At 41.3% G+C, this 14,526-nt stretch overlaps 1 protein-coding gene and 1 long non-coding RNA gene across 3 annotated transcripts in view; both read right to left on the bottom strand.

Moving 5' to 3' along the window:
- The window catches only part of LOC142100912 (uncharacterized), a 448,536-nt gene that overhangs the window by 223,095 nt on the left and 210,915 nt on the right, over positions 1-14,526 (bottom strand). The window lies entirely within an intron of this gene.
- PBX3 (PBX homeobox 3) overlaps positions 8,825-14,526 on the bottom strand; it is a 189,774-nt gene continuing 184,072 nt past the window's right edge. For both annotated transcript variants that reach the window (XM_075184811.1, XM_075184812.1), the window contains one exon: positions 8,825-13,054. In XM_075184811.1, coding sequence (XP_075040912.1) covers positions 12,962-13,054 — 93 coding nt within the window. In that variant the 3' untranslated portion in view covers positions 8,825-12,961. The remainder of the gene's footprint in view (positions 13,055-14,526) is intronic.

Genomic DNA, 14,526 nt, shown 5'->3' with positions numbered 1-14,526 from the left:
CCGCCTCTCTGCTACGTCTCCTCCCCTCCACTCACTGACTGTCGGGCCATGACATCATCATCACGGCCCGACAGTGTCAGTGAGTGGAGGGGAGCAGAGGGAGCAGAGAGGAGGCAAGTTTAGGTAAGAAAAGACGGGAAACGCCGATTTCGAGAATGGGGCGGAGGTGCCGATTTTGAAAATGTGCCTAGGGCGCCAAGGACCCTAGCACCGGCCCTGCTGGAAACCTGGTACCAGGATGCAGGACTGCACACTGGAACAGGTTGCCAGGAACTCAAAATTGCTTACTGGGAACAGGGTACAAGAAAATCAGGAGTGCATGCTGGAACAGGGTGCCAGGAACACAATATTGCTCACTGGGAACAAGGAACATGATCACACTGCCTATTATTATAATTATTATTATTATTATTACTATTATTATTATCTTTTATTTGGGAGGTGCCACAAAGGGTCCGCAGCGCCATACATAGCGCTTGACGCAACAGTACAGGGTGACGGTACATGGCATACAATACATGGCATACAAGGTAGTACAAAACAAAGTGCAGTAAGCAAAGTGTAATAAATATAGACAAAGAGCAATATGTATAAATAAGTACCAATTTAGCAGAGAGAAATACATAGGCAAAGAGGTAAAGGTAAATTCCAATGTACAGATACGAAGGAAAGGAGAGAGGTGGGGGAGTGAATAAAGGGATGCGTCTGTGCCCTGTGCCCAGTAGAGTGGGCAACAATTTACAGGATCAGGGCAGAGATGGAGAAGAGGAGGTACAGGAGAAGAGAAAAGATAGGGGTAGGAGTCAAGTGACGAAATGGAGAGAAGAGGTGAAGGTCTAAGGGCAAAGGAAAACAAGAGGAGGAGGACACAAAGAAAGAGGTCCCTGCTCAAGGGAGCTTACAATCTAAAGGTGAGGGGGAGACTGACAGGAGACACAGAGTGGCAAGAGGGGATGAGGGACGAGAACACTGAAGGGAGAGGAGCAGGGAGTAAGGAGGAGGAATGAGGTATAGAAAGGTTAGTTAGAGTGAGAGAGAAGAGGGATGTAGGGCAGGGTTAGGTGGATGAAGGGTAGGCTAAACTGAACAGGTGAGATTTAAGGGACCATTTGAAGTCTGACGGGCTAGGTGAAAGCCTAATAGAACGGGGGAGATAATACCGGAAAAGGGGGGCAGCACAGGAGAAGTCTTGAATGCAGGAATGAGAGATGGTGATCAGATGGGTGATGAGGTGACAGTCGTTGGATGACCGCAGTGGGCAATAAGGAGTATGAGTGGAGATGAGGTTGGAGAGATATGGAGCAGTGGAATTAAACAGGGCTTTAAAAGTGAGGGTGAGGAGTTTGACGAGGATTCTGAAGCGGAGGAGGAGCCAGTGAAGGGCTTGACAGAGAGGGGAGGTAGATGAACATTGGCGGAAGAGGTAGATAAGTCAGGCGGCAGCATTGAGTATTGACTGAAGAGGAGTGAAACGTTTGCGGGGAGTCCAGTAAGGAGGGGGTTGCAGTAATCCAGGCAGGAGAATATCAGAGTGGATGAGGGTTGTGGTGGCTTCAGAGGAGAGGAAGGGTTTGATCCGGGCTATGTTGCGGAGATGGAAGAGGCAGGATTGGGCAAGGGATTGAATATGAGGGGTGAAGGAGAGGGAGGAGTCAAGGTTGACCCCCAGGCATCGAACTTGTGTGTAGAACCAAAAGTGATGGAGAGGGTGGGAGGGTAGGAGTCACTAGAGAGGGGCGGGGGGTGATAAGTTAAGATTTGTCCATATTAAGTTTGAGGAAATGTTGGGCCATCCAGGAGGAAATGGCAGAGAGGCAGCAGGACACTTTATTGAGGATGGAAGGGGAGAGTACAGGAGAAGAAAGGTAGATTTGGTTGTCATAGAGCATAGAAATGGTATTGGAGGCCGAATGAGCTGATAAGATCACCCAGTGAAGAGGTGTACAAAGAAAAGAGAAGTGGGCCAAGGTTGGATGGGTGGGTAAATGACTGTGTGTAACAGATTACTGGATTACTACTACTAATCTTGATTAGCGCTGGCTTACCTGAGGTGCGGAGTCTAACAATCTCCCTGGTGTTCACCTAGAACCACCGCGGGGTGGGCTTCGCTGCCAGGAGTCGCAGGTCGCGGTCCTCAGGTTCGCCCCAAGATGTAGTGTAGCGGAAGATGCGGGGTCAATCAAGCCGGTTCGGTACACAGGAATGGAGGCAGGCAGAATCAGGAGGCAACTCGGAGTCAATCAGGCCGGGGTCGGTACACGGGTCACAAGAATAGAGGGATAGTCAGCAAGCCGGGTCGGTACACAGGGGTTGGAGAGCCAGAATAATCAAACAGACAGAGGTTAGAACACAGGCAGACACAGGAGACTGGAAGGCACAGCAATAGACAAAGCATAGGAGCCAGGAACAGGTAAGTGTTGCTCTGACACTCAGCGAGTGTCAGAGTGATCTTTAAGTACTGACGGGGATTCAAAATCCCCACCTCTAGGTTGCTGTCACGTGACCGCCTCCGGGAAGCGGTCACGTGATCGCTGGATGCGTAAGTGCGACAGGTAAGTCCGTTACACTGTGACACGGAAATGAGAAGGAGTGAAAAGGCGGATGGAGTGGACCTCAAAGGAAGAGAATGTAAGGGCAGGCTCGGGAGGGATGACTCAGAAGGTGCACGTTGGGAGAAAGGAGGAAGCCCATACCACCCCTAGAAAAGTCCTTAGGTCTGATGATATGGGTGAAAGAAAGGCTCCCATAGGAGAGCAGCGGGGGAAGCTGTATCAGAGAAGGAGAGCCAGGTTTTGGTAATGGCAAGGAGGTTGAGAGAATTGGAGATGAAGAGATTGTGGACAGACGGCAGTTTAGTACAGATGTATCTGCCATTCCAAATGGCACAAGAGAGTGGGATAGTGGGAAGTGGTGAAATGTGAATAAGATTGGCAAGGTTACAGGTGTGCGGGGGACAGTAGGGTTTAGGCCACAGACTAGGGCTGGGGGAAACAATGGGTATAGGACGTGAGCAAGAAGCATGGTGTGAATCGAGGGAGGGGATAGAAAGAGAGAAAAGGGGTGAGAAAGGAGAAAAGGATGAAGTTATAGTGAGAGAGATGGGTGGCTATTGCGCAAAGAGGGAGATTGCACTTAAAGGAAGCCCATAGTGAGGGGCCATGGAGGGGAAGGGATGGACTAAGTGATGAGAAGAGAATGGAGGTGTGGTACACAGTGACTAAAGAGAATGTAAACTAGCAGCAGACAGTAATATACAAAGCAACAGTGGTACTATAAAATAATGGTAATATACAGTGCAACAATGGGTAATAAGTATAAATTGCAAAGTTTCTAATAGTGCAACAATGGGAACTTACGGTGCAACAATGGGTGCTGTACTAGACAAGGATGTGAGTAGTCCAGAATCACACTGCCGGAATTTTCGGACTTTATAGGCGGCGTGTCTGCAATGTTCTCCCTCGCTTTTATGGTAAGTCTGTATTTCATAGATGCCAGGATTGTACTCTTCAGCATATTACTGTTGGAGAAGTAATGTCGCACTTCTCCTCTTCAAAACACCCACCAGTTCCTGGGCAGATCATGGAGGCGTAGCAGTGCAAAATCCAGGCAGTTTGTGTTGTGCATCGAGTGTCGGAGGTGTCAGTAGTACGAGTAGTATTACTTTCACCAGTTGGTGGCAAGGAGCTTAATATATATAAATCTATATATATCTATATCTATATCTATATCTATATATATATATGTGTGTGGTTATGTAAAAACGATTATTACTATGCCGACATCGACAAGCCCTACAAAAAAAATCTGAAATGCTGCACAACCGAATGGAATATAAACAGACTTATCTTCAAGACGCCACTGGAGATCTCCGATTGGATCAGCATGATGACAGCGAGTGATATATATATATATATATATATATATATATATATATATAGGTGGTAATCGTAAAAACAATTACCATTATGCCGACATGGACAAGCCCTACAATAAACCCCCGAACTGCTGCGAAACCGAATGGAAAATAAACAGACTTACCCTCAAGACAACGCTGGAGATCTCCGATGAAAGTACCAAGCTGACAGCAAGTGATTCCGATTGAAGAAGTGATCGGCACTGCAGCCTGACGTCATCGCAACGTCTGTCACTAGAAATTTAAAGCGGCAATGTCGGGACCCCTAAGGTTAAGTGTTGAAACACTTAACCTGACATTGCCGCTTTAAATTTCTATTGACAGACGTCGCAATGACGTCAGGCTGCAGTGCCGATCACTTCTTCAATTGGAATCACTTACTGTCATCATGCTGATCCAATCGGGAGATCTCCAACGTCGTTTTGAAGGTAAGTCTGTTTATTTTCCATTCGGTTGTGCAGCATTTTGGGAGTTTTTTTGTAGGGCTTCTCCATGCCGGCATAGTCAGAATAGTTAAATCGTACCCAACCCATATATATATATATATATATATATATATATATATATATATATATATATATATATGTATATATACATACATACATACATACATACATATACATACATATATACCTGGAGTTCTCCTTGAAAGGTAGATAACAATACCCTACCTGGCTTTTCCAGTAAAACATAACCACTTTATGGTTAAACACATATTCATTGTGTTAAGTGCTTCTGTTACTGTGTGATATATGTGTGGTGTTCATATGTCTCTGGGTATTATATGTCTGTATATATCTGTGTGCAGAAAGAAAGGGGCCAAGAGCAACACATTTCTCAGAGTGACGCAGTTGAAATCAGACAGAGCTGGGACAGACTGAGTGATATCACGAGACAGGAATGTGTGGGTCACTTCCAGCAGACTAGACATAGTAAGACATAACAGACTCAGCCAAGGAACTGACTGCACTGATGATTTCATTCTGGACAAAAGATACAGTATGCAAAGTAACTACCATCTTTTGCACTAGTAACACAAAAGGAAGAATTCAGTTTTAATGTGTTGCATTTTACAACACCATCAGAACGCACAAATGATCGTTTAGTTGAAAAAGACATTCTAATTGATGCATAATTCCTTATTTGCAACATGTATCTACGATCTTGATTCAATTAGGTCAGTTAAAGTCTACCCGATCTGCTTAAGGACTATTCAGGAAATCTATGGCAATCATAGAATAATTATGTTCAATTAACACTAGCAATGTTAAACAGCAGGTAAAAGGACTGCTTGACAATAATATATAACAAAGGCTGTGTGTCTTAGCTGAATAATATACATGAAATAACTGCAATGTTTATACTTGTCTACTTTGATGGTTTTTGCCCCAATCATTACCATTTATTTATATAGCGCCACTGATTCCGCAGCGCTGTACAGAGAACTCATTCACATCAGTCCCTGCCCCATTGGAGCTTACAGTCTAAATTCCCTAACATACACACACAGTTGGACAGAGACAGACTAGGGTCAATTTTGATAGCAGCCAATTAACCTACTAGTATGTTTTTGGAGTGTGGGAAGAAACCGGAGCACCCGGAGGAAACCCACGCAAACACGGGGAGAACATACAAACTCCACACAAATAAGGCCATGGTTGGGAATTGAACTCATGACCCCAGTGCTGTGAGGCAGAAGTGCTAACCACTTAGCCACCGTGCTGCCCAATGCAGCCGAATGCTACGTTAGGAGATTCTTCTCTAACTTAGCAGGTAGAAATTGATCAACAGCTTCCTAAACTTGCTCAGTAACAATGCATTGTGTGCGGGCTGGATGATTCGAGCACAGTGGTAGGGTCAGTGATGTCACAGCAGCTCAAAAGACTGCAATCAGCTTTTTGATCAATTTCATATCCCATTAGGACAGTCCTAGGGCCTTTAACTTTCTGTAATTTCAATAGATATATAGATATTTATTTTGGTGGTAGTCATAACGGTCGCCATTTAAAGTGACATCCAGCACTGTGCTGGATTCTTCTGCTGTCTGCGTTTATACCAACATTGGCGGAAATGTTGTGTGGAACTATTTCAGTAAATCTGCACTTTTTACATGTCGGAATTAGAGCATTCTGCATTTTCATGTCACAATTATGGTAGTAGCACTTTCGTATCCCACCCTTTTATTTTTGTTTTACAAAGATTTTTCAAATAAACCCAATGTTTGCATATACAAAATGATCACGATGTCCTGCACATGATTGCAAAAGCTACTCAGGTCAGATGCCCCTGAATGTATTTTGCCATTATAATTCAAATCGGAAAATGTCAGCGTTCTGTGACTTGTAATATCCTTATATTGTACAGTCGGGAAGCATTATCCCATATATAATACGCAAGTCATACAAATATACTTCTAAGGTTCTGTAATTGATATTTAAATCATATGTGTAATGATGTCATCACTTCAGTAGTCATTAGGATCACTTACATATTCCAAGGCATAAAGTGTCCCCTACTTACTAATTAGACGATAAGGAAAATGACGATTCCTCATCGTGAAAGTGAATTTTAATATACTTATAATTTATATTAACCCATATTAAATTGCTAGAGATGTCAGATAATTTAACCCCTAGTAGAACTGGTTAATTCCATGTTTAGAATTCAGTATGACACAGATTATCTAAGGGATAAAGAAACCTACACCTAATTGTAGATAATAATAATAAAAAAAAATAGCTTCACCTTGTAATAAAACAACTTGTGTTCCTTCCTCAGTCACAGCTCTGAGACCTTTAATACCCACACTCTCTACATAAAGTGATTTCATTAATTATATTATCATCATCAGCCATTTACATAGCGCTAATTCCGCAGTGCTGTACAGAGAACTCACTCACATCAGTCCCTGCCCCATTGGAGCTTAGTCTAAATTTCCTAACATACACAGACACTAGGGTCAATTTGATAGCAGCCGATTAACATACTAGTGTGTTTTTGGAATGTGGGAGGAAATCGGAGCATCCGGAGGAAACCCACGCAAACACGGGGAGAACATACAAACTCCACACAGATAAGGCCATGGTCGGGAATCGAACTCAAGACCCCAGTGCTGTGAGGCAGAAGTGCTAACCACTGAGCCACTGTGCTGCCCATCAGTAGTGACGATAGCTGTTTCTTTCCCACAGACATATCTATACAGTTAAGTCATAGGAATAAGTTATGTATTTTTATGTTTAAGTCAAGTCATGTCCAGAATGTGTTACTATACAGCTATACTTTCTTTTTCCCAAATAACCGTTTCCCTTCAGTGGCAGAGGAGAATTTGTCTTCCCTGTATGCTGGCTCTTGCCTTAAAAGGGTTAACACATGACAGAGTGTGAGGTGTGACATTAATACCCCTCAGCCAGTTCTGAGGAAATGCCATACTTCTGTCCCGTAAAAGGGTGAGAGCTCTCTACTGCCTCTGGATGGGGTGCGTTAATGATGCCCCCTGGGCGCCGGGCATGAGAGAAATTGTGGCGGGCGGGGGGAGGCCTGCTTGATAGAGCCAGCCACGAACCTCATCAGCCAGTGACAGCTTGTAGCCTGTGGGCCAGGAGAGATGTGATGGGGGGAAAAAACGAGATGGGCTGTGTGTTCATTACGCCAGTGTGGTCCCTGCTGACATTCTACCCCTTCAATGTAAAGGAGGTGGGGGCTGGCAAAACACACTATGAACAATGACGGAAAAATAACTATACTGCACACAAACTTTATAAACACATCTGAAATCAGAGGCACAAAGCAGGAAATAAAGGAGATTATTAAATGCCTAACTATTCACTTATAAGTGCCATGTAAAGGTGGAAATCGAGGACTTAAGTAGCCTTACACGTGGGTAGACCACTGCATACGGAGGATTGCCTTATCTCAGAAAGCTTTAGTTCTAACAAAAAAAACTTTACATACATTTGTAAATGTAGTACATAAGATGTTTTATAGAAATTCAGAAATAACACCATTGATTTGACAGTCAGGGAGAAATGCAGCAAACCAGCTTAATTTATATTGTAGATGCAAAGTGGCATTGGCACCACTGATCCAATTGTTGTTTTCAGTAAACACTGAAGTGTTGCCAAGCTAGGCTGCACCGGCGACTTGACCTGCCATTGATCATGTGGAACAACAGGTCAAAATCAGATGCAACTTTCCATGAAACATGTTGCACAATGTGACAGGTGTAGCCAGTTCCATTGTGTGCCAGCTGTTTTATTTTTGCCAACACGGATCATGGGCCTCATAACTATTTGGAAATTGTTCCTTCTCAAGATTAAATAATATAATTTTAAACATCTTATGAAAACATTAGATCCAGGTGATAATCTCAATGTGTCAAGCACCGCTAGATGGTACTTGATTAATGAGCAGGTTGCTGGGTGGTAGGTTTTCTCTACACCAGTGTACCCACGGAGCACCCATACAGTGAGGGGAGGGGGTCACAGCGATGCTGGTCCATGCGCTAATGAGGCCCCGTTTCGCTCTGCTGGGCATGTGTTGGGCCAGTGCATGCACAGTGAGGTTACAGAACTCATTTTATTTAGGGTTTGCAAACATGGGGCTTCCCCTGTGCCTATGGCTTTTGGGCTCAGCAGTGTTCACCTCAACTGGCACCGCAGGTAGGGCTTATTAGACCCTATGAAGAAAATACTGGCTGTATACACAAGCTCTCCATGTGAACAATGCATGGACATGGAAGCAGTATGGTCTAATGCCTTGTATCCACGCTCCATCCAGTGTTTACGTTGAACACTTGTGTGTACTGTTGTAACTTTCTTCATAGGCTTCACCAAACACAGCTTAGAGCAAACATATCAGGACAACAGAGACAACATGTACGCACAATAACATCGACAAAAAAAACCTCACACGGCAAATCAAAAACATTTTATTCATATTTTTTTTAAACTACATAGAACTACCACAAGGAAGACTTTTTTTTTTTTCATTTTTGTTTTTTTTTCTTCAATCCAGGGGTATAATCCAGTTAAAAAGTAAACACTGAACAGATTGGATTTTAATACGTTTGAATCACTGCCACAAATTGTCATTACCATCAGTATTCCCGTGAATCAACCCCAGCCAGATCTTCATACAATACAAAAATGAACTCAAACCAAAAGGAAAAGAAAATGCCCCCAATGCCTCCCCCTGTTGCCCCCCTCCCGTCACATATCCCACCCTATACTGAAATCTGTATGCATTACAATGATGTTTTTTTCTTCATTTTTTTTAACAGTTTTTTTAGTGTGTATTTAACGAGATGAAAAAACATTTAAAATGTCTCTTAGTATATACAACAGTTTTACTGTTTCATTTTTTTGTTTACGTGTTCAACATAAGACCTCATGTTTACTCGTAAGCTTTAAAGTTGCAAAAGCAGCTTTATAAAGTGTATAATTATTTATTATTTTAAAAGATACATTTTCATTTTATCTCCAAAAGATTACAATGTACATTACGTATCAGAATGAAAACAAAACAAAACAAAAAATCAGTGAAGAGCAGCAGAATGTGTTAAAAAATGTAAAGATTTTCCCCACCCATAACAAAATGTTGCATTGTATAGCAGGGATGAGTGTTGAAGGAGAACATTTTTTAAAATTTTGTATAAAATGAAATATTACTTGTTTAACCAACAAAAATGTTGTTTTGATTATTTGTTATATTTTGTTGCGATTCCGCTACTCTCTTTATGCTGCTATCTCTGGAAACTAAGGGGGATATTTACTAAACTGCGGGTTTGAAAAAGTGGAGATATTGCCTATAGCAACCAATCAGATTCTAGTTATCATTTATTTAGTACATTCTACAATATGACAGCTAGATTCTGATTGGTTGCTACAGGTAACATCTCCACTTTTCAAACCCGCAGTTTAGTAGATATGTCCCTAAACCTCCTCAGTGACATCACTAACATTCTGTTTTAACCCGACACCAGCAGGTTATTAAGAAGAAACTAACCAAAACACTAAAAAGGATTAGCATCATAACAAAACAGCATGCCCATGTTTTTTATAATAAAAAATCTAAAAAATGAATTATAAAGTTTGATTATATTTAAAGGTGCAATCCCCTCTAACATAGATGTGTTACTTTAACAAACTTTAGCACAAATCATGCTGGTTACCTGTGTGTATTGCACATGTAGATCTTTATTTTGGATTAAAGCTGCTATTTATGATATATAGTTTATTAAGTGTCATGCAATAACCATGGCAACCACAATCACATGACATGATATAGTGAGCAGAGAGGGTTTGGAACGCACATAGCATAAAACCCTGTGCCTCCCTCCCCCCCCCCTCATCTGCTATCACATGACCACAGAGAAGCTTAGTGACTGACTGGCTCAGATTAAGAGATCAGGAGGGGAATTTAATAAACCTTTTAAAAAGGAAAAGTGGAGTTGTTCTTCAAAGCAACCAATCAGATTCTATCTACCATGTATCTAGTACGTTCTAGAAAATGATAGGTAACATCGGATTGGTAAATCTCCATCATGTTATTCTCTCCTGGGAACAAGCGGAATCAAACTGTTTCCAGGGCTTTTTTGTTTGCTGCAGTGGTAGCCATATAAATATTCCCACATAGTTATTTACACTGAGCTACAGGAGAACCTCCTGGGAAAATGACAATCACCTTCAGCCTCATGTTAAAAATTTATAAAACTTGTATTTATAAAAAAAAAAAAAAAGTATATGTGGGATTGCACTTTTAATTTTAGATGACATACAAATAATGGCACAGCAGTGATAGTTGTAAGAAACAGATGCAAACATATAGTCCTAATGTCGTCAGTGGCACGTCTTACAGACATGGAAATGCTATAGTTTAGAATTGTTTTGCCATTATTGATTTTTCATTTTTTTAATTTCATTTGTAGGATAAAGCTTGAGCAGGAATATTGGAACCAAGTATGTAACTGGCTGATTTTGCCAGATATAAGACATTATTAGTAGTTTTAGGCCAAGTTACTAAAGAGCTATAGTAAAAGTTTTAGGTGCAGTTATTAATAGGAATTATTAATATTAATGGTGTTGTAGAAGCAATAGGGAAAATCAAAATTGCACAGAATGAAGTACAGTAGTTGTACAAAAGAGGGCGTGCTTATAAACAGTCATCTAGCAAAGTAATGTACCTAGAGGCGGGTGAGATGGTAATGGGGCCCGCTGCATGCCAGATGCAGAGAGTCGGAACTAGTGAGATGTGGGCCCCGGTTCCCTCCTCCCCGCTTCCCTGCACCGGGGCCCACAGCTCACTAGTTCCTGCACTAACATATAAGTGGACTTATATTTATAATTTTCATGGCCATAATTTATATAACTTTGTTACACGCAATGTCCTTTTGTTGTATTACAGAACCTTTCTTTCCTGTTTTATTGCGGTTTATGTACTTTTCATGATCTGAAAGACATTAGAAAATGATCTCACACTCATTACCGCTATACATTACAACATACTCCAGCCCAAACTGCTGTTTTACTTACACAATGATAAAAAGTTAGACGTACTACGTGTGTTACTCAGAGGTAGTAGGTGGGCATACTAAACTACACGTGACATGTCTGTTGGTTCCAATGAGGTAAATAAAGCTGTTTCGCTTGGTGACCATGTATAAATTCTCTTTTGCTACAATATTTACAGGTTTTTTTTTTCCAACAGCCACAAGAAGTGTCATTCAGTATACAGCGTTTAACCCCTTGCTGTAAAACACCACGGCGGGGAATGAATCCCTTTTTCCTGTCAGGAGCGCCTGCGACGTAATCCTCCGCCGCAGAAAGGGATTATTTACAAAGCAGGGAGAGGCTAGTGTGAAGCAAACTGTTACTGCATTTCTTGAGAAAAATCTGTAGAAGATGCATTCACCTACTAATATAAATTGGGATTATTGGGAAAAATTATTCCCAAATCTAATAAATATTCCTCAAAGAAAATATAACAGGAAGTAAATCACCACAGTTATAGTGAGCTAATGCATTGTGGGTATTTTCTTAAATAAACATCGATTTGTTTTACATGTGCGTGAGTGGAATGAATTTCTAAATCCCATAATGTGACTAACTTTATTATTATTATTATTTTCTTTTATTTCTTTGGTCTGTTAGGATGGGATAAATGACTGCCTCCTGCCTGATGCACAATAGGCTTTGTACCTGATATATTGGATACAGCTAAATCAAAATTATTATTAGAATGTTTCCTGTTTTGCTACACGATAAAATCTTGGCTTCCTATATTTAAAATCACTGCTGTGGCTGTTGGACGTACTAATTTCCCTTGGCCTGTTGACGTTTCTCATTAATATGATTGACAATGTAATGACAATATTTATATACGGTGTTAACAGGCAGATTTAAATTAAATGTATTTCAATGGTATAAATAAACATTTAACTAAACTACGTAGGCATGAATTGTGACCATCCGCTAGAATCATTGCTAAAATGTATATATTTTTTTCCCTGTAAAAGTGAATGCATCTTCACAGATGAATATCGCTTTCAATGCGTTATAGAAAAACAATCAAATAAAAAAAAAAAGTTAGACGAGGTCTGGAAACTGTAAAATGTCTCTTTTCGCTGCGACCCCAGAATTTCTGGGAAGACATGCAAACATTTCTCCTTAAAGCTGCTAGTTCGTTACTTCAGTTTTAGCCGTTTATTAAAAAGTGCCGATGGGATGTGGAGATCATTTCACTGATTCAAACTCAGATCTTGGCCCAATTAGATAAAGTGCTTTCAAAGTGGTGATTTCGCAAAAAAAATAAAATAAGATGTACTGGAATCCAGCAGCTCGTCTCAGCTGGGTGGTACAGAAAGGCTGCGTGGGTCCTTATTGGAAACAGGCAAAGCAGCGCCACCAAGCTGGAGAAGACGATTTATCTGAGCACGAGCGTCTTCTTCCTTAGAGCTGGGAATCTGCTTCACGTAGTATTGAATAAAGACCTAAAATGATGCTTTGTCCCTCCAGACGGCTGAGAAGCACACACAGCTAGAGGATGGCTCACTCAGTTAGAGGTATCAGAGTTCACACTGCCTGGCCCTTCTGTTGGGGAGGTGACGGAGGAAGGTGTTGCTGTCTCATGCCACCCTCCGTTAGCCTGCAAAAAAGATAGATACACAATATTTACTTTCTAAAGCAGAACAGCAATCAAGTAAAACATTTGCAGTATCGCTGTTAGCATTCATGATGAAGCAACAGCTGCTAGTTACATTTATTGCTATTCTTATGCATGTCCTTTTCCTAGCTGCCCAAGTTCCTCAAGGGAACGCTCCTGAGTTATAAATCCCCTAAAATAAAGAGCTAAGTTATAAAGCGGTGGTGGTCGATATGGTATTCTTCAGCGGACTCACGTGTTCTCCTTGGTGGCTCAAGGAGACTGGACATTAAATTTGAAAGGAACGCAGCCCATCATAAAGGCCCCATCGCAGTTCCTTTCACAACTAGTGCGTGCGATGCCCCTGATTTATGGCAATATGGTGCCAGCAAGACGTGTTTACACAACCTAGTCAGCAGGTCATGTTGGTCAAAGAGAGAGAAAAATTTGCCATACACTTAATCATTACTATGCTGAATCAGCCGCGTGAACACGCTATGCCGACACTATGATGTCAAGATCACGGAAAAGAGGGTAAAAGTCAGTGATTACCACATTTTAGACGGTCCACAGGTGATCCTTAAGCAGTTTGCATGTGCCCACATGGTTGAATGTGGCAGACAACTTGGGGTAAATGTATGAAGCTGAGAGTTTTCCGGCGGGTTTGAAAAACCAATCAGATTCTAGCTATCATTTATGTAGTACATTCTAAAAAATGATAGCTAGAATCTGATTGGCTGCTATAGGCAACATCTCCACTTTTCAAACCCGCCGGAAAACTCTCAGCTTGATACATTTATCCCCTGGTCTATATATATTCTCAAGCAAGGGAGGGGCATTAAAAAAAAAAAATCATCAAGGGCTGCAGGCAGCCGTGCGCCAGACATAAAACTCAAGAAAACAAAGCCCTGAAAATTCATTCAAACTTATCATTTTTCACATTGCTTAAAAGATGCCCGGACAATAACAGCATTGACCACATGTCGTCCATTTTTTGTTTTTTTCCAATTGTTGCAGTACTTGTGACGAATGCTTGAAAACCATGGAAATGTATTTGTGGTATTCTAATGGCGCTATGCATCTTTGACAGAAGTTTTTGTACAAATTAGCACGATCCATTCATTTCTCGACCTAAACGCCCTCTGGTGCTCAGAGGGTTAAGCTTTGTAAATGTGATGCCGAGATGTGTTACGACTCTGATCTATAGCGATGTGTTCAGTTCCCGACAGCCAGGCCCCAAATATGTAATATCTATCACTCATAATACCTATCACTCTTTCCCCTATGTCCTTTATGGCTTTTCATTCTAATTTATAAACAACAAATGTGTAATATTTTTACCACGCCAGGCAGCTGGAAGAGCCCACGTCTGTTAGATTTTTGTCGTCCCCCCCCCCTCTCCCCAGCAATTTTTTTTTTCTTTGCAAATAAATTAATCTTTCCTCTGGTGGTTTGAGATTACGCTGTGTATTATA

The sequence above is a fragment of the Mixophyes fleayi genome, chromosome 9, assembly GCF_038048845.1.
Source record: "Mixophyes fleayi isolate aMixFle1 chromosome 9, aMixFle1.hap1, whole genome shotgun sequence".
In the NCBI taxonomy this organism is placed as follows: Eukaryota; Metazoa; Chordata; class Amphibia; order Anura; family Limnodynastidae; genus Mixophyes; species Mixophyes fleayi.
Note: the sequence above shows the minus strand (reverse complement) of the source record. Positions and strands in the feature narration are given on the sequence as shown.